The sequence below is a fragment of the Dermacentor variabilis genome, chromosome 3 (genome assembly GCF_050947875.1).
Source record: "Dermacentor variabilis isolate Ectoservices chromosome 3, ASM5094787v1, whole genome shotgun sequence".
NCBI lineage: Eukaryota > Metazoa > Arthropoda > Arachnida > Ixodida > Ixodidae > Dermacentor > Dermacentor variabilis.
The window spans coordinates 157,153,422-157,177,371 of record NC_134570.1 but is presented as its reverse complement, the minus strand read 5'-3'; the positions used below and the strand labels follow the sequence as shown (position 1 = coordinate 157,177,371).

At 48.7% G+C, this 23,950-nt stretch overlaps 1 protein-coding gene and 1 pseudogene across 1 annotated transcript; both read right to left on the bottom strand.

Moving 5' to 3' along the window:
• Positions 1–1,940: 1,940 nt before the first annotated feature.
• On the bottom strand, positions 1,941–2,069 carry LOC142576862 (U5 spliceosomal RNA; annotated as a pseudogene).
• A 12,597-nt stretch (positions 2,070–14,666) lies between these two features.
• GluProRS (Glutamyl-prolyl-tRNA synthetase) lies at positions 14,667–23,714 on the bottom strand. Its single transcript, XM_075686591.1, has 2 exons — positions 20,434–23,714; positions 14,667–16,188 (listed from the first exon to the last, which is right to left on the bottom strand). Exons 1-2 carry the CDS (start codon positions 23,563–23,565, stop codon positions 14,734–14,736), a joined length of 4,587 nt encoding a protein of 1,528 aa, XP_075542706.1. The 5' UTR covers positions 23,566–23,714; the 3' UTR covers positions 14,667–14,733.
• Positions 23,715–23,950: the final 236 nt, after the last annotated feature.

Below are 23,950 nucleotides of genomic sequence, written 5' to 3'. Positions count from 1 at the left end.
CGTTTGCAAAGGTCGACAATGTCCTCAATGTAGCTAGTGAAGTTCTTTCCGGCCTCTCGGGATCGTGTGCGCAAACGCTGTTCTGCACGAAGCTTTCTTACTGCAGGCCGACCGAAAACTTGGGTAAAGTTGGTCTTGAAGACTAACCACGATGTTAGGTCGCCTTCATGGTTTAGAAACGCATAGTTTCGCAACGTCCGTAAGATAGAATGCGACGTTTCTTAACTTGGTAACGTCGTCCCACTGGTTATGGGCACTCACTCGCTCATAAGACGAGATCCAATCTTCAACGTCTTTGTCATCTGTGCCGGAGAAGATAGGGGGATCTCGCTGACGCAAGGCACCGGCACAAACCAAGGTGGCCGGCGCCATTGGAGGAGCTGGAGGAGTGCGTGCGTCGTCGGGCATGATGGGGGTGGAGTGCGACTCCGAAGTTCCAGGGTGGTCGAAACCCAGCACGTCCACCACTTGCTAGGAGATTTATTAGCAACGGGCGCGAACGGGGGGTAACAGTCACAAGCGTTCGGCGAAGGAGAGCAACCACGAGCTCATGCCGGTAGCGATGGTGCTGTGGCGCAGGCAGGCTACTCTTTTTCGTTACAATATATATATATATATATATATATATATATATATATATATATATATATATATATATATATATATATATATATATATATATATATATATATATATGTTTGTGTGTGTGTGTGTGTGTGTGTGTGTGTGTGTGTGCGTGTCTGTGTGTGTGTGCCCTCTTGTGCCGACCCGTCACCATAGTTTACTAGCTTGCGCCACTAGGAGGTATGTACTCGTGGTCTTCATGCCGTTGTAGTTGTTCAACCGTCGCCATCCGAACAAGGTCGATTCAAATAGGTCGCGAAGCTTCGGGCGAAAAGCGGTTCAGTACAGATTGTCACCGACATCAGCATGGGGGGTTATGGGAGCAGTGATTGAAGCGCGACTATGTTTGGAGGGAACAAACATTGGGAAAGGAAAACTCGTGTTTTAATTCAAATGAGACACAGTTAGATTCATTCAACGAAAATAAAATTCCTATTCAATTTTATATATTCGTGACGAGTTAAGAAAATACAAGTTGAATTTATTATTATTAATAAATGCATTTCTTTTCAGCGCCCATCGCTACAGGGGGCGTTGACGCCACTATCACTCGCAATGCAATGCACGTCTTGAAACGGGCAGAAAGGCGCACTCGTAAAGTTCACCTGTTGAAATACGCCCCCCTCACAGTTTGTGCTTTCTTGCTTGTCGAAGTTTGTCTGAATTTCGTGACGCGGGTAGCTTCATCGCTTCTTAATCTGTTCAGTCAAAAGCAGTGAGTTACGACCGCCAGATAATTGTGTAGTTGTTTTCGTGCGACTGCGCTGACCGACGGGCTTGGCATCCGACAATAGGATCAGCACTCTACACCTAGAGCTTTCGTCGGCTTCCAAAGAAAGTATGTTCTGTGCAGGGATGCGATTTCGACAACCGTACGGCTGGCCTTTTCCTGCATCGCTTTCCACGCTGAAAGCTCGAAACGCCCATCAAGTCGAATGGCGGGGCATTTGAATATATAGCTCCAAATGAAGGACAACAAAACAAATTTCGCGCCTTCGAAAACAAAATGACGTCACTTCTGCTTTTAACGGACATGGCGTCACATTATTTTTTCTTCCGCTGGAAGTGTTCCCACCACATACAGATGGCGCTAAGCCCCATGAACCGCCAATGGACCGCCAAGTTTTGAATGTATGGGCGCCTATGGGAGCTTCGCTACCACGTATATTTATTTACCTTGATCCGAATCTCGCCATGCCGTCGTCGACACACAGTCACAGTCACACCATTGTAGTCATACCCTCGTCGTCATACTGTTATCAGATAGCCTGATACCAACGAGACCGAGATGAACTAACTTTGGATTGACGTAGTAGGCCCCACCCAAACAGGTAGGGCCACGCAAAAATTGGCCTATAGGCTCATTGCAGTGTCCCTCCCCACGGTAACCTTTAGTAAAAGGCGAAAGGTTAATTCGTGTGGGTGCTGAGGAGAGACCTGAGCAAGGATATGTGGAATACTGGGCTGCGCGGGGCAGCACTCGAGCGGACCCTCACACTTTAACAAGTTTAGATATTATATTGACGTCATTCTTAACTGTTCATACCAAATTATACAAAGGTTTGTTTCAGCCAACTCAAAGAAACTGGTAGTGCCTCAACGTCCTCTAATTAAACTTTATGGAAGCTTTAGAGTCTAGAGAGTAGTTTTGCAGAAAACATTTAGTGTACCCGTGTACTTGAGATGGGTACCTGGCAGCCGTGCGGTAGTGCAAGAGCAAGCAAGTTTTTAAACAAGAAAATAAAATAAATATTAAATTATGCGGTTTTACGTACCAAAACCACGATCTGATTATGAGGCACGCCGTAGTAAGGTACTCCGGGATAATTTGGAGCACCTGGGCTTCTTTAACATATGCACCTAAATCTGTGTACACGGATGTTTTCGCATTTCAACCTCATCGAAATGCGGCCGTCGTGGCCGGGATTTGATCCCGCGGCCTCATGTTTTTAAACCAAACACTGTTCATAGAAAGATGGTAAGGATGTTATGAATTAATAGGCATGCATCCAGATGTGCGTCCATCGTCTTGTGCATGCTTAGAGGGTAGATGACGAGGCCTCTGGGCTGAGGGAACCGGGGTCGAAACCAACTTCGGACATGTAATGCTATTTAAATGCTCACACTTTCTAAGTATCTGTCTGACAAAATATGTGAGCCGATCCCGAAGAGAGTGCAGTCTACTGGCGTAACACGACCCCTTTCGATCGCGACCGAATTTGTCGACCGGTATTGGCTCCCTTACTCCGTTTGCGCTCAATCGCGATCCAGAAATTTGATCCATATCGGTTTCGATCGCGATCAACAGGGTGCCGTGTGGCACACGTAAAACACAGCCTATACCGATCCGAATATGGACCGATCCCGAAATCACTGCAGTCACCTCAACGCAGCAGAGCGCCTCGAAGCGCTAGCTGACCCGCCGTGGTCGCTTAGTGGCTCTGGCGATACGCTGCTAAGTACGAGGTCGCGGGAACGAATCCCCGCCGCGGCGGCCGCATTTTGATGGGGGCGAACTGCCGAATTCGCACCCTCTATATTTTCATTCGCCTCCCCCCCCACCCCCACCCCACCACCACCATGCATGCGCCTTGGCAAGAGATACACATAGGTGGAGAGGCAATATATGTAAACATCAGTTTTATTTGTTTCTAAAGTAGAGTGAGTATGCTCAATAGAATGACCACATGGTTCTTAAGATACTAAACAAATAAATGAAATAAGAAACTGAAAAACGCGTACACTCATGGCAGACATTCATAACGCCCTTAGAGAAAGTGAAAGAAAACACTGGGCACCACGAACGTTTCCTCAACAAGCTAACAATTCAAATATTACAAACTCATTACGACGGACGGACGACACACGGAGAAACAGAAGAACTTGATTCATATAACACTTCAAACGCAGCACAGTAACACACACACGCAGAAGTAACAAAAGCTTCGCACCCAGCTATCAAAGCTGACTAAACGCTTGTTGCTCAGCTACCAAAGCTGATACAGCACTTAACACTTGAGCTAAACGCACACACTTCACGACTTCCCATAAGCCGGGGTTGTCTACTTCTCTGTTCGAAGCCTGACTTAAAAACAAAACAACATGCGGTACGCCGAGCACGCTTTTATATAGCGTGGCCCGCAAATTCAAGCAACGGACGGCGGCGATGAGCAGGCTCCGTAGCGCGCGCTTACAAGTCGCTTCCAGAGACAACGTTGGCACACCTTTCCTTGAGCAGAGCAGGAGTGACGTCGATTATTCACGGAATATGCAGCCGTCGCTATTTGAGTCTGCAGTTTTAATGGTCAATGACGCGCTCGATCTTTTTTTTTTTTCGTTCTTTTTTTTTTTTTTCCCCGCGGTGGTTGCGATTCGGACAATTGGCGGCAGGCTTCAAGTCAACTTAAATTGGTCTGGTTGACATATATTCTCGGAATCCGAAGCGGAAGAATAAGCGCCGGAACTGCTGCGTAACAGGCTGCCACGCCACAGTGACGTAAGAGACCCGGGCGAGAAATCACGGCTTCCGATTGAGACCGGGGCAAGAACTCGCCCGGAATGTATCACTCCTCGCAGAGCGGTGGGTCCTCCTTTCTTCAGAGGCGCCTGTGGGTGAAGTGTGCGTGGCCGATTTGCGGAGGCACAGGACCACCTCGTAGAACCGTGCCCATTGTTTGGCACTCCGTCATTCGCTCAAGATGTGTTTAATGCTGTGAAGTTTATTGTGGAGTCCCATTCATTTTGCTATAAAGATTTTACTTATATTCGCAAGGATGATGTGTAGTCTGTGCCGGGCTTATTTTTAAAGGTAGTACATAGTTGATGCTTCGAGTAAAGAGTTGATTTGGGTGTTCGGGAAGGGTTCGAAGTCTTAGAAGAGTATGTGCACGAAAGAAACACTCGAACACTTATCAAGTGGCCAGTGGCGTAGCTAGGTCGTCTGGCACCCGGGGCCCATAAGTCTTCTGTCACTCCCCCCCCCCCCCCCCCCCGGGTGTAGCCGGTGGAAAGAGGGGTGTCTTCAGACGTATATGACACTACCCCCCCCCCCCCACTGGCCCCTTGCACCCGAGGCCCACGGCCCCCCGGCGCCCCCCCCCCCCCTTTGCTACGCCACTGCAGGTGGCCGTTCATTTGATTCCGCACAGTAGACGGTCGGAGAGCTGCCGTTGACAGTCGGAATCGCTGGTGGCGAAGGGGACCTAAAACTGTTGTTGTCGTCCTTCTGCTTTGCGAGCGCCAGACAAATATATGCAGCCGCGGTAAATTTAAGGCTGTTCTATTCTTTCAACTTTTAGGCCACTGTAGTTCTTCAGTCGATTTGTCCAAAACCGTAAAAAAATAAAAGAAAGACATGATGCCCCCGGACCCCATCGCTAACATCCGGGGGGGGGGGGGGGGGAGTGCACCGGAAAAATAATTGGCGGTGGGGGGGGGGGGGGAGGCTCGCGGGAAAGCAAGCGTAGGCAAAGATGGCAGCCACCCCAGAGTTAAGAGAGCTAAATCTTAAAGCAGAAGCGTATCGCCGAGTATTCCCCAGGTGCGTTTAATCGCGAGAAGTGTCGACACGCATTGTGATAAAAAAAGATCGTAATAAAAAACGTAAAACCGGAATAGACACTGTTTGGTATGTACTGCGGTTTGACGTCATGGGCTCTATAAGGGCAAACCCCGTAGCCTTATCTTAGTTCCCTTCCACCCGTACTATGGTTAGGCCGCGTGCTATGACCATGGACTTTCGTACAATAATTACTAGAGGGATTACTCTGGCGCTAGTGTCTACGGGAGATTCAACGGGGGCGGCTCAACCAGCACGGGGATTATGTGGAGTACATGTATTTGTCTCAACTTCGTCCTTTTGGCTTCAAACGACTTCGCGACTTTGAAAGCTCGTCATTCTCAACGATGTACTGCGTAATAAATAATTGTATAAACATTATTAAAATTGTCCGACAGCAGGATCCGTACACATGACCTCTCGCACAGACGCCCGATATTGAAACCATTACGCCACAGAGGCATGCATCGACAAGCGACATGTAACGCCCTTACGAATTTATCATGGGCAAGCCAGTGCCTTGAGATGTTTGGCGCGTTTCGATTTGGCCACCTCGACAAGCTGAACCGTTGCAATTAGCAGAGATTGCGCGTGTTCCCAGCGTGTTCTGCACTTATGGCGAATTCGGCAAATCGCACCGGGGCGCACCAGTGTGCCGTTTCGTCCATTCATCGTCGCCCCAGCGCGCCGGTACGATTTGCCGAATTCGTCATCAGAAAAGTATAGATTTCTCTGAAATTTAGATCAATGAAGGCATACAAAGCGTAATGAACGAATCCACAAGCACGAAGATCAGACGGATTCATGTATACTTCCCATTCATTCCCATGGTGGCTCAACGACTGCAGCGCCAGAGTTCCGTATATGGTAATTATTACAGGATACTCGACGGCGGTGAGGACTGCGTAAGAACAGCGCGCCGACAAAGAACGCCGTCGCGAACAGAAGCGGGAATGTGCGCGGCGACGGCGGGCGGCTCGTAGTACGGACGAAGATCGCGCCGCAAACGCCAAGCGTAAGCGCGTTTGGTTGGATCACGTGCCCCTGCAGACTCCACTCGCATCGTTATTGTGAGTGATTTCAACATAGACGCGCCTGGACCGGCCAGACGGAAAAGTTCGGCATTCAATGTTACAGAAACATCAGTGTGAGCACGACGTGTCATCGGTCGTGTATAGACTTCAGGTTGGCTAAGAACCTTTCCACGCGGGATCGAATCCCGGCCACGGCGGCCGCATTTCGATGGGTGCGAAATGCGAGAACACCCGTGTACTTAGATTTAGGTGCACGTTAAGGAACCCCAGGTGGTCGAAATTTCCGGAGTCCTCCACTACGGCGTGCCTCATAATCAGAAAGTGGTTTTGGCACGTAAAACGCCATAATTTAATTTTTAAGCACCTTTCCACTGTCACCACAGAGCCACTGGCCGTACAGCATAGCGATCATAAAGCGATAGCCACCTTGCTGGCCAAATAATAAAAAAAAACAAGAGAAGGTTAAAAATAAAAAAGCATTGAGTATGCAATTTAATAAAACAACAAAAAGATCGTGAAAAAGAGGAAATTCATTGTGGTATGTGTGTATTATTTTCAGTCAACATGTTTATTATCAACATATAATTATCACCAGATACACAGCTCCGCTGGTAATCCACCTTCACAGAGTGGAACGGCTCTGAATTTTTTTTTTTTTTACATCATTTAGGGCTCATCGTCTAACCTTGCGGAATCATTTTTATCGTGGTGCGCGCCCACGACGCCACTGTTACGAATGTCATGTCGCGCTGATCATGCGCGCATGTCGCTCATGACCTGAAAGAAAGGGGGGCGTAGCAGTATACATAAAGGAAAGAAGGGCAAGCAGGATAGTGCACATGCACAAATTTTCTTAAATACCTAACTGATTTCTTTTTTCAATATTTTGGCACGTTACACAATTCTACTCTACGAGGTGGACTGGTAGAACAGCCGTACATTATTTGCTCGAAACACTGAAACGTGTAATCGAATAATAAATTTGAATACGCCATGCAAGCGCCACTGTCACGTGAAAAAGAAAATTTCTTCTCCTCTTACATGCTGCGCACACATCAACAAAACTTAGTCATACAGAAGCTTCTTTATTAGTTGAGGAATCCAAAATAACGTAAATCTAGAAACGCGAATTTATGGGGAGCATCGCGAGTTTAGACCCGCACCTCCTTCAAGGTAAATATTGAGATTTATGAATTGCAGCCGGCAAACTTGCAAGGCTTAAACTGTATATCCTCATTGGAAAACATTGTGAGACTGGCGCAAGTTGTGAAATATGTGTTCCCATATTGTGAGACGAAAAAAGGCATAGGGGACATTCCACGCTAAGTGTCCCAGATGTGTCGCTCTAGTAACTAAGATTTTGCTTTAAAAAGGCATGCCCATTTACAACCTTGGTCAGAGTGACTTCCCCAACTCTGTAATAATAACCTTCTTGTTTCGCCATGTTTCGTGTACTTGAGCAACAATTGAAAGCATAAGCCATTTCCGATCAGTGATAGCAATTTAGGAAGTCACTTTGACAAAGCTAATAAATAGCCATGATTTTTAAAAGAAAAATCCGAGGTGGTCGAGCGACCCTTCTGGCACACTTGGCGTGAAATGACCCACAGAGTGTTCCAGCTAAATTTGCCTGGCATTGTTTAAGAGTTAAGACGTCTTTTCTTTCTTCTTTTAAAAAAAAATCAACGAATACGATACTCCCTAACGCGAAATTTGAGCGCAGCTATATACGTGTTTTCATGTCGCGATATATTGGCTGGCGCGGACAATCTGCCTCGTGCGGCGCTTTGCAAACGGAGCGAAGTGTGGCGCGACTGCCTCGCTAATCGTGACGCGAGAGCGCGACTCACCGCAGCCGCCGCAGACAGACCTCCGCTCATGCAGCGCTTTGTTTCAATGCAGACGACGCGCGCTACTCCTGGCGCCATCTCGTAGCCCTCGTCGCCGCAAGCCCGTCGTGAGCGGCAATACACTTTTCATCTCACGCTTTCGCCTTAACTTCCTCCTTCTCCGCTTTTCTCCTCGCGCTCCCTTCGCTATCGCAGTCTTTCGTCCGCGCGCTGCTGTTTCTGGTGCACTTTCTCTCCCTCTACTTTCATTCCCTACCCCCTGTACAGCGCGGTTGAGGTGTCCTCTGCTGAGAGACAGTTACTGCGCTGCACTTTACCCCAACCTTTCCTTCCCATCAACAAGAATCCCCTTCTCTCTCTCCGCGCTCCGCGTTCGCTCTTCCATCCTTTTGCTCTGCTCGTTTTCTCGGTTACGAGGACGCCGAGGGACGAGGCCGACGCTCCCCGCAGGAAAAGGTGCCCAAGAGCTGCGCTCTATAATTCAGTGGCGCAGCAGTGTATTTTGCCGCGAGTTTGACGGCGTTTAGTTAAAAAAAAAGTGTACCAGTTTCCAAGATTCGTTCCGACTTCCGAGTGGACGTGCCTTGAAAACTCATCGGCTTCAAATCATCAATCGTAGCAGCATCAGTCTTCGCACTTGTGACGGGGGGGTGATACCCAGGGTTGACGTTATTCGGGTCCTGGGCATGTTTGTCGAATTCAACGGCGGGAACGGAACGGCTCTCCGCAAGATCATCGCAAAGACGGACAACGCTTTCCGCCTCGTTCGCAGAATAGCAAACCGGCACCGAGGAATGAAGGAAAACAATCTCCTCAGGCTTATCAATGCATTCGTACTATGTCACTTTACGTACACAATTTCTATGCATAACTGGCTCAGAGCGGAGCGAGACAAACTCAACGCTCTCATCCGCAAAGTGGTCAAGAGGGCTCTCGGGCTACCCATCAGGACCCATACCGAGGATCTCCTTAGGCTGGGGGTGCATAACACTGCCGAGGAGATTGCCGAAGCCCAAGAACGCGCGCAACTCACTCGCTTGAGCACCACAGCGGCAGGTAGACACATCCTCGAAGAGCTGGGTTACCAGCCTGCGGGATTCCCGATGGTCAGTACCCCGATCCCCAGGTGCATTAGAGACAAGTTCGAAGTGGCGCCTGTGCCCCGAAACGTCCATCCCGTCCATAACGAGGGCAGACGCAAGGCCAGAGCAGCAGCCATCCTCAAACAGATCAAGCAACGAGACATTAGAGCAGGCTTCGTCGACGCCGCGGAGTACAGCGATGGGAAGACCTTTGCCATCGTTGTGGTCGACTCCAGCGGCAAGATTTCCAACTGCGCCTCCATTCGCACTTCAGACCCCGGTGTCGCCGAACAAGCCGCCATCGCCCTCGCCCTGCTAGACGGTCGTGCATCCGAGATATATAGCGATTCCAAAACAGCAGTTAGGGCTTTTCAGAAGGGTTGCATCGCCAAGCAAGCTGCTCGTCTCCTTAGCAGCTCGAGTCGAGATGCTCTCACGCATCATTCAATCCACTGGTTTCCAGCTCACGTAGGGTCGGTCGAGGGTGCTCCCCCGAACCTCAATGAGTCTGCTCACGAGGCTGCGCGTGACCTCACCGACCGCGCTTCCTCTACAAGAAGCACCGACTCCCCTCCTCCCTACGGCCACAGGGACGCTCCCGCTACTCACAACGAGCTTATTAAATTCTTCTACATGTCTAGAAGGGTCTTTCCACCCCCTCACCCCAAGTTGAATAGGGCGCAAGCCGTTTCGCTTAGGCTTCTGCAGACCAGTACGTATCCGTGTCTGTCCGTTCTCCACGATGCTTACCCGGACGTGTGTCGCGACGACGCCTGCCCCTCCTGCGGCCAGACCTCCACTCTAGCGCACATGCTGTGGGAGTGTGGGTCGACATACCCCAAGTTCATCAAGGAGGAGCGGGACTCGCTTTTTCGTAGCCCCGCTCTAGAAAAGCAAATCCTGGCCGTCCAGCGTGCCCGCGACCGGGCCGGTGGGCTAGAACTGCCGGTCCCGACGTGGGACTAGCCGGGTGCGCGACGAGTTCGCGTCCTCGCCGGACCTACAATAAAGTTTATTCACTCACTCACTCACTCACTCACTCATCAATCGTCACTTACAGCGCATACATAGACGAGGGACAAAAAGGACGACGAAGACAAAAAGAGACGAAGGTCTTTGTGTTTGTCTTCGTCGTCCTTCTTGTCCCTCGTCTATGTATGCGCTGTAAGTGACGATTGATACCGTGGAATACCAACTAGCCCGTACCCAAACCTTGCTTCACATCATCAATCGCAACATGCTCCCTGAACCGATTAGTAGTCGTGAGTATTGAAAGTTTTATGGTTTATCGTGTAATTATTGCACTCCTCCTCAAATTATCTATCTCGGGATGTAGAACTGTGTTATTCTAGTCAACCTTTCATTTTAAATTATGTCAAGGTTCAAAGCAAACACCTGATACATATATATATATATATATATATACCTATTCACAGCATATTTAAACACTTGCATATGTTCGCTTATGTAGACAATAATTCCTGATACCTGCGTTTCAGTGAGCAGCTCCTATGTAATTGTTTGCGCGGAAAGCGAGAGAGTCTGATTTATGTACTACCCACAAGTATGAAAAGTCTCACAGTACCATCCCTAACCTTACTCTGCCATATCAGCACCGTCTTCCGGACTCCGTGGTGGGATGCAGTAAAGTACACTTAAATGGCGGTCATACTAAACCGTTCTATTATTGTGAGGCTCACAACGTTGTGCACAGAACAGAATTCTGGGGTTTTACGAGCCATAATCACGATTTCATTATGAAGCACGCCGTAGTGGGGCACTCCGGATTATTAATTTTGACCACCGGGGATCTTTAACGTGCCCCCAGTGCACAGGACACGGGCGCTCTTGCATTTTGACCCCATGGAAATGCGGCCGCCGTGGCCGGGATCCAGCGACCTCGTGCTTAGCAGCGCAACACGTTTTGTGCATAACCGTTTAGGCCGCGTATCTTACACAACTAGTTTGTTATCATTCGTTATCACAAAATGGAATTCTGAAACGATACTGTTGTTGTATGCCGACGTAAAGTGCACGATTGAAACCTACGCCTCAAGCGCGTTCCGTTACAAATCTGGACTGGGAGTTTGTGAGTGACCTTGTCAAGAAACTCCATAGCTGGTTATTTTTTTTCATTTGCTTGCTTGCTTGCTTGCTTGCTTGCTTGCTTGCGTGCTTGCTTGCTTGCTTGTTTGCATGGTTTGCTCGTACGTCAATATAAGACTCCCATTTCATTTCAGCACTTATGTAAGCCCTTTCCATGACAGATTAGCTAGTGTACATTGTATAAGCAAAGCGTCACGTATGCATTGCAATAAACATTTTCGCTAGCGAACATAAACGGCGATATTGAAGGTCACTGAGGAAGGCGTTACGCGAGGAAAAAACGAAGCAACTGAAAGTACGTCTTAGTAGCCTTGAGTCCTATATACTGCGATGCAAGCAGCTGACACGAAGTTGTTTTCCTTCGCTCAGCTTCCCTCGCTGCTTCTGCACGCAGTTGTTTTTCCGTCTGTTCACGAAACACTCTCGACACGCTCCCGCGTCGATTCTTTAATTTCTTCTCCGCTAGCTTTTTTCTTCATACTGAGTGGCGGGGGGGGGGGGGGGGGGGCGGTTGTTCTGGAAGCGTCCATTTAGTGGACATGCCCATTTTGTCTGCTGCTGAAGTACTGATTGTCTGGGAGCGCCTGTCTTCTTCTGACGCGTACCCCAGTCCAGCCAATCAGCACTTCAGCAGCAGACGAAATGTGCATTTCCACTAGGTGTACACAGACTACTCCCCCCCCCCCCTTTTTTTTTTCTCATTTACTCCACCTTTGGCATCCATACGCCAATTAGGATTGGCGTATAGATGCCTCAGGTCCAACTGAAAATTTCCCGTGTTTACTTAGATTATCTCAGTCCGCAATGTTTGACTGATCAGCTACCGCAAGGGGCCAAATACAGATTCTCGCTTCGTACAGCCTCCTTCCAACAGCAGCTTTACGAAGCTGCCGCGTCCAGCCGTTCGCCCATATATAATGATCTAATGATCTATAATGATTTATCTTCCGCTTAACCTCCCTGCCTTTCGCATCTCATTTATCTCTCTTCTTTCCTTGGGATACCAAAGAAAATGTGTATTGAATTAATACACGAAGAGAGAAAAACACGCAGCTGCAACAAGCCCTGAATGAGCAAACAACGTCGACAGCATTTTCGTAAACGATTATGACTAAGCCGAATACCCACGGCTATCACCACTGTCACGTCGCGAGTCTGGAAAAGCAAGCGCAGTTGCCACATATCGCGGCAAGGCATCCTATACGAGGAGACGGCTCGAGGAAAGGAAGATAACATTCGAGCTCGCGCATTTTACAGCTGTGGTTCCGTCTACTTCAGATGTGCAGCGCAGCGCTATCGAGGCATTTGAATGCGTCGATTTGTATTCAGGTTTCTGCAGTAAGTTTGAACGTTCACCGCTTAGACACACCATAGAGTTTCATACAATACTCATTGTATGAAACTCTGTAAGACGCACACAAATGTACGCACGGACTATGGCTGAACTAACGCCGTGAAGGCGAAGACGCGAACACACGCTGTACAACAGCTACCTAAATACACGGGAAAGGATATTTCTTTCCTTTCTTTTCGGAATCCACTGTACCGATGATGATCAGGTTTGTTACATTTCAGAGGACAACTCTACCGACTTTAGCACGTAGATTTTCAATCTATGCCATCGATTTCTTTTAGAAAAGCTCTTACTCCAATCGCGACCTTAAGCATAAAAAAAGAAAAGAAGAGAGAAGGAAACTGCCGTACGAAGCTTAGGAGTGTAACTCGTCAATAACAAACATTATGATATTTATGTGAAACTGCATCTACTAAAACACCTAAAGGGAACAAAAATATGATGCGTTGTACATCGTTCCGAAATATACCACAAATTTGCGAGTGTAACTTTTGCAACAGAATCGCAGGCATTGTAACTGTCTCAAGTAGGATGCGAACTTACGCCTCACGTTCGACCGCTTTCGGTGCTCTGACAGATGCAGTTTACAGGTCTCGGATGGGAAGTGCTCTTTGTAGTTATGCGTGCCACCGGGGCCACAGCTCTGCCGTTCGCACCCTATCGGCGCCGACGCCGTGGCAACGGGAGCGACACTGATGTAAACCTGTATGTCATTTTCGCCAGCGACTTCTGCTGTACGTATTCTTCTTTCGCATGCTTTACCACAAAGCCTGACATGGAGGGTCCCTGCCAAGAGGAGCGGGGCGGTGAGGGGGTAGGTAGATGCCGTTTTAGGCATCTACCTACCCTCACCGCTAATGACACGTTGATTTACTGTAAAATGTCCATTTGGACGTTACAGTGAAGTTGATGTTCACGACTGGGCAGATCATACGCAGTGCGGGCCCAGCTCCATGGCACGTGCATGAAAAAATCGCCTCCAATCTGGGATTCCCGTTTTTGTTAACTTCGTGCTTTTCTTTTTTCCCTGAAGCGTTCCGATTTTCGGCTTGTAAAGACTACAAGGCCCTAAACTAAAATTCCGCTTGTACAGTGGGTAGGACTGAACATTTAAAAAAATATTGCTAAATGTAACAAATTTTCTTCGGACTGGTTCGGCGTTTGTCTAAAACGCGATCATTTCCCACGCGCCTTAGCGCACGAATGTAGGCAGATGCAGACAGCAGCGCGCTAACAAAACAAAAGCGGAGCTGACGCAATACATATTCAGTGGTCGACGAACCTCCACGTAGTGATATATAGAACTTGGCAGTGAAACCAAGTACCGCTTCGAACAAGTAAGCGCGATACGGGGGCTCGCGAGCAACCTTCATGGCTGAGCCAACGACTGGGACGGTTACGTGAGAAGGTTGGACGAGCAGGTGCGCTTGCATCACTCGATCCGCGTTCGCCTCACGTGGTACCGGTTGTGCGCGATACGCTAGCTGCCAACGTGCACTTATTGCACAAGAGTGGCTACCGCAATGATCCCATGAACTCAAAGGGGGAAAAATGGCTTCTGTAGAAATTACATAACTCGCTTTCTAGCACATACCCGTACGCGTCAGTACCTTTACGCATGCATAATTGCGCGCGCCTAAATTCATTCGACTGTAACACAAAGAAAGAAAAAAGGTGACCGTAATGCATGGCGCGTGCATTACCGGTTTTTCGTCGGTTCCGTACATTGCTGGAATGTTTTATGTGACGGGCATGTTTGACGCTGCTGTGCACGCACTGGCGCATCATGAGGGAAGGGGGCGGCCTCCCTCGACCCCTTAAGGTTACTGTGGGCCGCACCTGGCTGCACGTTAGCCCACGCCCAGCGACTGATTCAGCGTTTCCGGGGCTCCAGGTAGACCGCAATGACTTGGCATACCTTATTTCGCGCACCGCAATCCCAAGACACAGACAACTTTGTATTTCGTGTCCACCAGACTGCGTAACCGCCACGTGAAACAAAACCGAGCCTGCGACGCCACGCAAGAAGGCTGTAGAGTGCAACTAGAACGGGAAAGCTACAAAAAACGAAAATCTCATTTATTGCGTCAGATCCTGTTAAATTAAGAAGCGAGATGAGTGCCGATCAATAGCTTCGTCCGAACATTGTGTAAAACGCGGGTTTTCTCGTGCACCCGGGGTTGACGCACTTGTCTCCCTCCTCGACCTTAGCCGGCTGGTCGAACGGGATGCACAGGCTCTTGGCACCCATGGCCGGTGCCCCGGGCTCCGCCTCTACGCTGTCCTTGGCGCTGTTCTTCTTGATCTCGTCCTCGCAGTCCATGTCGCCACAGAAGGGGGCCATGATGACGCACTTCTGCTCCAGCTTCTGCAGAAACACGTCCCAGCTCTTGGTGACCGCCTGGAACTTGACCTGGTCCGCCTTGGCCCTATCGTACATCGACTTCTGGATGGTCTCCAGCAGGGCCTTGATGTCCTTGACCGCGGTCGCAGCGCTGTAGGTGATCTTCTCACCCGTGTCCCTCCGCACGGCCACGAACTGGTTCTGCTGCATATCGCGCGGACCGATCTCCACCCTGACGGGAACTCCCTTGAGCTCCCAGTGGTTGAACTTCCATCCCGGCGAGTAGTTGTCCCGGTAGTCGCCCTTGCAGCGGACGCCCTCCTTGCTGAGCGTGGACTCGAAATCCTGGCAGAACTTGATGAGCGCCGCCTTCTGTTCCTCCGTCATGGCGGCCGTGATGCCGCACGGCACGATAACGATCTGGTAGCTGGCCACGCGGGGAGGCAGCACCAGTCCCTGGTTGTCCGCGTGCACCATCACGAGCACGCCTATCGTCCTCGTGGTCAGACCCCACGAGTTCTGGAACGCGAACTTCTTCTCGCGCGTCTCCGGGTCCTCGAATTGGATTTCGAACATCTTGCTGAAGTTCTGGCCCAGGTGGTGCGACGTGGCGCCCTGGATGCCGCGACCGCTCGCCGGCACGTAGCCCTCCACGGTCGTCGTGAAGTCGGCGCCAGCGAACTTCTCCTTCTCGGTCTTGCGGCCTCGTACCACCGGAATCGCGAGCAGCTCTTCGTAGACGGCCGTGTAGATGTCGAGGATCTTGTAGACCTCCTCTACGGCCTCCTCCCTGCTCGCGAACGCCGAGTGGCCCTCCTGCCAGAGGAACTCCCTGGTTCGCAGGAACGGCTGCGGGTGTTTGAACTCCCAGCGCACGATGTTGCACCACTGGTTCAGCTGGAGCGGCAGGTCGCGGTGCGACTGGATCCACTTGGCGTACGACGGGTACATGACCGTCTCGCTCGTCGGCCGGATGGCGATGGGTTCGGCCAGGTCGCTGTTGCCGGACTTGGTGACCCAGGCGACCTCGGGGGCGAAGTCCGCCACGTGCGTTTTCTCCCGCTCCAGGGCCTGAGCCGACACGAACATGGGGAAGTAACAGTTCTGCACGCCGATGACCTTGATCCTCGAGTCGAGGAACTCCTTGATGTTCTCCCAGATGCTGTAGGCCCATGGGCGCAGGATGTAGCAGCCGCTCACGTCGTAGTACTCTATCATTTCGGCCTTTGTGATGACCTGCGTTTTCGGAAAAGAAGAGAGCGGTAGTTCACGAGCGTCACGTTACATGGTGCCACACTATGCGTAGAAGCATCTAGCAAATGACACAACTGAAACGAACAAAGGGTAGGCACAATGTAAACAGAAATCGTTCATTATTTTGTACTGTTCTAGTTAGGAAAACTTGACAAAGGGCGCATTTGACAGGATTATTGAACATTCAAGGAGAAGCTATAACAGCAACTAATTGTTTTACAGTGTTAGCACAGTACAGACGCGTACCAATAGGACATGAGCAGCAACACCAGTCGTGACAAGCATCACCAAAGCTCTCTTTGTAATCAAAAGCATGCAGAATATTTATTGCACTCACAATGTGCACACTGATCAGCTAGCGTAAAAGGCAAACAGCAATGCTATATTCGTTATGAACATATTTCCTAGATGTCCTTTTCAAAGAGAGGAACCATACAACACAAACATTTCTAGCCTGTTATGGTTGGTCAAAGTGCCACAAGATGTTGTATCAGTTCTGCTGTTGTCAGATATCTCTCAGGTATTCAGTAGACATCTATACTAGTATGTCTCTACTATGCTAGTACTGTTTAAATGCCACATTTCTCAATCATTCTGCCACGAAATGTTAGGCAATGTGGTATATACTTTCAGTATTCAAGCATCCATTTAACACTCACTGCACCACTCAGGAATTCCCTATAAGACCTGGATGGAGTGAGGTCACAATGAAAGCACTAGATTATCACCAAGAAACTGTGTGTATTGCTTAAAGGAATACTAACATAAAATGTTTTTACTTGTCATTTCCTTGCGTTAAACATAGGTCCAAGCCCTCTAAACCATAGCAAAAGTACTAACACTTGTCAGAGCACCCTAAATAATTTGTGGTTTGCTCGATTCCGAAAAGGTGCATGGCACCACAAATGAAAAGGTGCAGGTGGTGCCAGTTATGGTGTACCAAGCTGCACTCACTCCCTGCAAGGTTCAGGGGTGCACTGCACTGCGACAGCACCTTACCTTGAATCATGTTCAGTCGAGCACAAGGGTGCAGGGTGCACCACTGCACCTCGGGGAATCAAAGGCCTAGGTGCAGAGAAACTTCGCTTAATCAAACAATACCTTATTTACTCATGTAAGGCCCACCGTCATCCCATTTTGGAGTGCGAAAGTTTGGGAACAGAGTTTCATGTAGTGTCACAAGCATACCTGAGGGCTGGTGAATGCCCACAAGCCACTGTAAGATGGCACTAGCCCATGTCCAAAAATTAAGTCGACGACTGTAAATGCATCCATAGTTGGCCACCAGGGGTCGCATTTATATGTATTGTTAAGGGCTTCAGTGAGTAGTCATAAGCCTGCCTCATTTAAGGCCCGTCATTAGTAACAATTCTTTAAGAACAAGACTGCGGGCCTTACAGGGTAAAATACAGTACTTGTTTCTACATACAAGCTTCAGTTTCAAAACACAAGAGGTGGGCACGTCACAACACCAGGATACATTGGCTCACTCTGTTTCTGCAATCACTGCAGCTGCTACAAGTGAGCTTAGGTAGCATAAATGGGCGCAGCATTGTTGTTTAGCTTTCTTATGAGCAATGTCATTGTATGCGACGTTACTGATACAATATGTCTGCAAATATTGCTCGATCTCATGACGTCACAATGTCAGTGACATCAGGCACAGCACTTCAAAATCAACTTTAGGGTCAAATTCAAATATATTATAATCACTTCTCAACATTCACACTTGTTAAGTGTCATCCATACATAAGCAAAAAGCGTGTGGTAGAGTTTCAACAAATTTGAAAATATGGAATGGTACTCCATTATATTACTTCACACGCAACATAACACGCCTGTAGTATTTACACATTTTTATAATAAAGGCCAGTGTCGTGCATGAATGGCTTCATGTAGAACAGCTTTTGATATCCTGTCACCTCTTTTACCATTCAACTTAAAATTTTGATGCCTGCTATTTGAAAGCGATAGCTTTCTTTGGCTCCTTTCCTCACTTTGACGTTTGTCCGTTTCTGGCCGTTTAATACGAAATTGAGACACGGCCTGTCGCTAGATGTGGAAGGCGCCATATAAAAGTAGCAGTAAACAGGCTTCCATAGCTCTTGTATGTTGAGCAAGTAGGCCCACCTCTATTCCGCACAGCCAAAAAATAACTGCCCACAAAAACCCGAACATATAAAGCCAGCTCAAAGCACACTGATATGTCAATGAAATGGTGAGTCATATTCACCAAACTCTGCTTTAGCCACTCAGTATGTGCCAGTGGGTGTGGACCCATTCCAGGCAAATCCTCTAGAATGGGTATGTCCCGCTACAATACTTACATAAAACACCTCAAAGCAAAACAGCTTTTGTACACCATCAAATAGACAACACAAATAAAGATAGCTTTGCTTCATATTGATTCCAACATGTGTGTTGGATCTGCATGCAATATCAATGGGACCAGATTGAAGAGGTATCAGAAGAAAATAACATGGAACAAAGAAGAGAAGAAGGCATGAACATTTAATGGAAACCATTGCAAAAAAAGAATAAACATGAAAAGAAATCAATGTCAACATGCACGTACGGAAACACCTAGCACGTATACATATTGTATACTATATGTGTGCATGTGTACTACTAAATAACATGATGTGCTGAGGGACGTTTAGAAAGATATCAATCCTATGTTTGTTCTCCCAGAATTTTGGGGGTAGAAGTAGAGAAATGTCCCAACATGATGTTTACTTTTTTATGTTTTGTATGCAAGGCAGACACGTAATGTTATTGATAATGTACTGTGCTACTGAACGTCTACTTTGATGAAGTGTGAAATGTCATGTAAAATGGACTTCGCTGCTAAACTGTACAGGGGCTAGGGAGCTCTGTCAAGCTCTCTAGGGCTTTATTTCCTGGCCCTGGGCTCTTTGAGGTGGAAATAAACTGATTTATTTATTTATTTACTTACTTATTTGTTTATTAATTAATTTGTTTATTGACTGGTACTAGAAAATACTATCTTCCAATAATCCTCATCAACATCAATGGCTTACCTGCTAACATTAAGAATAAATTACGTCTTTTCGTGGACGACTGTGCCATATATTCCCCTATCAAAGGCTCAAATGACATCATTGCACTACAACAGTATCTCGATTACATCGCAGAATGGTGTGAGAAATGGCTCATGCCACTTAACCTTACTAAATGCAAAGCTCTGTCATTCACCCGCGGCCACAGCATAACCAGGCACACCTACACAAAAAAATTCAGCTACTAACAATCATGCCTCACCTTAGGTATACCTCAGCGTACACATGACATGAACACTATCATGGTCAACTCATATTGACACTACCTGTTCTAATGCTTCACATACCCTTGGATATTTAAAACGTAACCTGAAAACCATATTACCAGAAATAAAAAACTAGCATATCTAACATTCGTACATCTGCAGTTAGTATATGCGTCATCTATCTGGCACCCTTCCCAATCATATTTTACCTATGGCATAGAAGCAATACAAAATCGCGCAGCTCGGTTTATAACTACCAAGTACTCTCGTAAAACCAGCATAACCACACTAAATTATACACTTGAACTACTATCACTTGCTTCTCGCAGGATCATCTCTCGTCTCTGCTTGCTTCACACCTTTTCTTACCATCCACACTCCAGGCATTCCCTGTTCAATCCATCCTTACGTACATTCTCGCTCTTAAGCTACAGTCGTCCCATAGCACACATTATCACCCGATCACCTGCTATGAACACTTCATTCTTCCCTGACGTAATAACCCATCGGAACAGTCTCCCAGAAGATATCATCTCATGCACTGTTGGTAAATTGTTCCGCAAAATGTTACATAACCACATGGCTTAATTACCAATCCTACACACCCTTACTCCAACACGATGTCCCCCTTTTTTCACAATTGTTCCTGGCTTGTTTTCGTTTATTGTTGTTTCCTTACTGCTCTGTACATTTGTTCTAACACTGTCGCAAGGATTAAAGCCCCATTTTATGTAATGCCTCCGGGCCTTTAACGTGAAAAATCAATGAAATGAAATGCAAAGTATTTTTCTACCTCATAAGTAAAAATTCAACTTTTACCAATCAGTGACCACGTGCCTTCATAAAGAGCCTGAATGTAAACCTCCACTGGAGCAACTTGTTCAACAGCAATGGCCAAAGGAACATAAATGCCAGTTGTGAAACTGCATGGCATGCCCTACCTGTGAGTACCAGTCTGGAAGGTTCTCTTCCTTCTTGGCTTCCAGTCCAAGACGAGTGACCTTCTTGGGACCGTCCTGTGGAGTGGGAGTGCTCTCCTTCGTCACCGGTTTCTTGGCCTTTTCTGCTTGCTTAGGCTTGTCTGCTTTTTTACTTTTGTCACCTTGATCCTTTTGCTTTTCCTGGGATGACAATTTCGTGCTGCTACTTGACGACTGCTCCGCTACTGCTGGCTTCCACTCCTGGCCTGTAGCGGCCTTGTAATCTGCCTTCAACTGGAGCAGGGTCTTTACCTCAGGGTCAATGGCATCTTTGGCAGCCTTGCTAGCCTTGAGGGCCCTAATCTTGTCTCCTTGTGCTTGAATTTTTTTGTCCAGTTCCTGCGCACCTCCCATCGCTGCTGAAATGTCACCCGTGCCGGAAGCAGGTGGCACGGTGGGGTTGCCAGGCTTCCATTCGCTTCCAGTGGCGGCCTTGTACTCTGCCTTCAGCCTCAGCAACTCCTTTATCTCAGGCTCCAGTGCCTCCTTCGACGCTTTTTCTGCCTTCAACTTCCTGACTTTGTCTCCCTGTGCTTGGATGCTTCTGTCCAGGTCACTGACAGAAGCAGAGTTTTGCACAGCAGGGGCATTGTGTGGGTTACCTTGTTTCGCAGCAGGTGCTGCCAAGTTTGGCTGCCAGTCCTTACCACTAAGCTTCTTGAATTCGGCTTTTAACGAGAGCAGCACCTGAACTTTAGCGTCTATTTCTGGCTTCTGTGCTTTGCTCGCCTTTAGCTGCCTGACTTCATTTCCAACATCCTGTATCCTGCTTTCCAGTTCCTCCAACTGTCCAGACTGCGCGACCACAGGTTTGCTGTCTTCGACAGGAGACTTCTCGAATGCTTTGCCCTTGGTTCGTTGCTGCTGTTCTTTCAGGCTCTCTCGTGCATCGTAAAACTTCTGGACCACTTCTGGAAGTGTTGACGTTGACTGTGTTCCGTCGGGAATGTAGAAAAGCACTAAGGGTCCCTCCACACTGGTGTGTCGTGCCGCTTCTGGATCGTACGGCTGGTCGCAGATGAAAAATCCTTTCCTTTGGATCTGAACGATGTCGCATTTCTTAAGGTTCGCTAGAAGAGGATCACCCAGCATTGGCACCTCAAGGCGGGTGTCTTTTCTCACAAAATCTTTGAAGTCATCATCTTTGCCTAACACTTGCTTTGAAAGAATGTGGTCAAAGTAAACACACTTGCAGGGCACCAATGGTGCTGAAGGTGTCTTTGCAAGCCATGTGACCTTGAGTGTGTTTTTATAGTTCTTGTCATCAAGATTTGGCTCTGCTATAACCTTGCTTACTTTGCCCTCGGCATCCTTGGCTACACTTTTGATTTTCAAGTTGCCAAGTCCAATGAAGGTGACGTTATCACCAGCCTTCATGACCTGAGCATCAACCTGGTCAATGAGCAACTGCGGTGCCACAACAACTTCACGCTGTCCAAGAGCTGGGTTCTTTGGGTGAACTACAACCTGAAGCCGCTCTTCTTTCAAACCTGGAACGTCAACTACAACAACATCTTGTTTCTCCACAGCTGTATGCCGAGGAGCCACCGGGTCAATCACCTTCTTGTTGAATGCCCAGATTTTGTCCCAGTCCATCATCACAACAGACCTAGATGACCCTTGAGCAATAATGAACTGTTTCAGACCTTCTACGGTCATGCCTCTGCGAAGAACTCCACGAACAGTGGGCATGCGCGGATCATCCCAGCTGTCCACAATCTTGTTTTCAACAAACCACGTAAGCTTTCTCTTTGAGAGCACTGTGTTCATCATGTTGAGCCTGGAGTATTCGTAGATGTGTGGCTTCCTCATACCTAGACTGTCGAGAACCCAGAAGAACTGCTCATCTCTGTCATGGTACTCGGTAGTCCTTAGAGCATGCGTCACGCCCTCGATGCTGTCGACGATAGGGCACGCAAAGTCATACGTGGGGTATACCTTGTACTTGCCACCTGTCCGTGGATGGTCCATGATTTTGCACCGATATAAGGCAGGGTCCCTCATGCAACCGTTGTTTGAATTCATGTCGATCTTGGCCCTGACGCAGCACTTGAGCCCACGCTCGCTGCCTTTCTTCATTTCCTCCCAGAGCTTTAGGTTCTGCTCGACTGTATTGGCCCTGTTCTTCGACTCGACCCTCTGCTCACGCTCGGCCTTCATCGTCTCCGCGTCGGTGTCATCGACGTAGGCAAGGCCCTTCATGAGCAGCTCCTCGCACTTCTGGAGCAAGAGCTCGAAATAGTCCGACGTGAACGTGAAGCGATCGGGAGTGATCTCGAGCTTCTTGACGTCGTCCAGGATCACTTTCTCGAAGTCCTCCTTCTCCTTCTCGGGATTGGTGTCGTCGAAACGCATGATGAGCTTGCCCTTGAAGGCCTGCTGGTAGTACTGGTTAAGTAGGGCCGCCTTGGCGTGACCCACGTGCAGGTAGCCGCTCGCCTCGGGAGGGAAGCGGACCACCACTTTGCCCATCTCGGCTCCGGGGAGATCGACGAACTTGCCTTCCTCCTTGCTGATCCTACTGGCGTCCGCAGCAGCCGTCGCCACCTTGGGTTGCTTGCGCGCGGCGACATCGGCCGGCAGGCTGGCGACGACGTCTTTCACGTTGGGCTGCTCCGCGATGAACCGGTACCAGCGGGAGACATTCTGCGGGCATCTCTGCGCTTCCAGCGCCGTGTGCCACGCCGGGTTCCCGTAGAGAGCCTCCCAGACGAGGATGTCGGCTAGCGTGACCGCCCGACCCACGAGGTAGGTGACCGAACCGAGAGCCTTGTCGAGGCATCCTAGCGCATGGGCGAAACCGGCATCGGCAGCGCGGGACAAGCGCGCGGCTGCGAATTCGATCCAGTGGTCGACCTCAGTGCGCTCGAGAACAGTGTTGCCGTACAGCTGGCCGTCTGGAGCCGCACGGGCCAGGTAGCGCGAGATGAGCGCCGACGATCCGAACGACTTGCCGCCGTCGAGCTCCAAGCACGTACTACTTGTACTGCTGTCCCAGTCCACGTTGACGAGGACGGCCGGCTTGACGTACGCGGCAGTGATCAGGGCACCCACGAGGGGCTCTGTTTTGCTGCAGCTTAGCTTGAGCTGCATCTTGGAACGCGATGCGCCGCCTGTCACAACCAGAAAGGCGGTACTGTTCCGACTCCAGAGCGCAAACTCTGCGGAGTGGATGCGGTGCGTTGCACCACGCAGTCACAGATTGCCGAGAAAGGAATATTGAATGGGATGATGAAAACTTTCTTAACTTTCGCTTCCTCTGGTGTCCGGGAGCAGGGGCCGCCACTAAGCAATCGAGTGTGCGAGGCTGCTTCATGTAAGTTCTTTCAACATTAGATTATAAATAATTTAATATTAATTAGTTGGAAAATTTTTGCATTATTGTGCTTTATTCGACGCGAACGCACGCGGAGCTCGCGAACTAACCAAGGGTTCTCAAATGCGAGTATTAAAGGGTCAATCGACATTGGAGTCACCG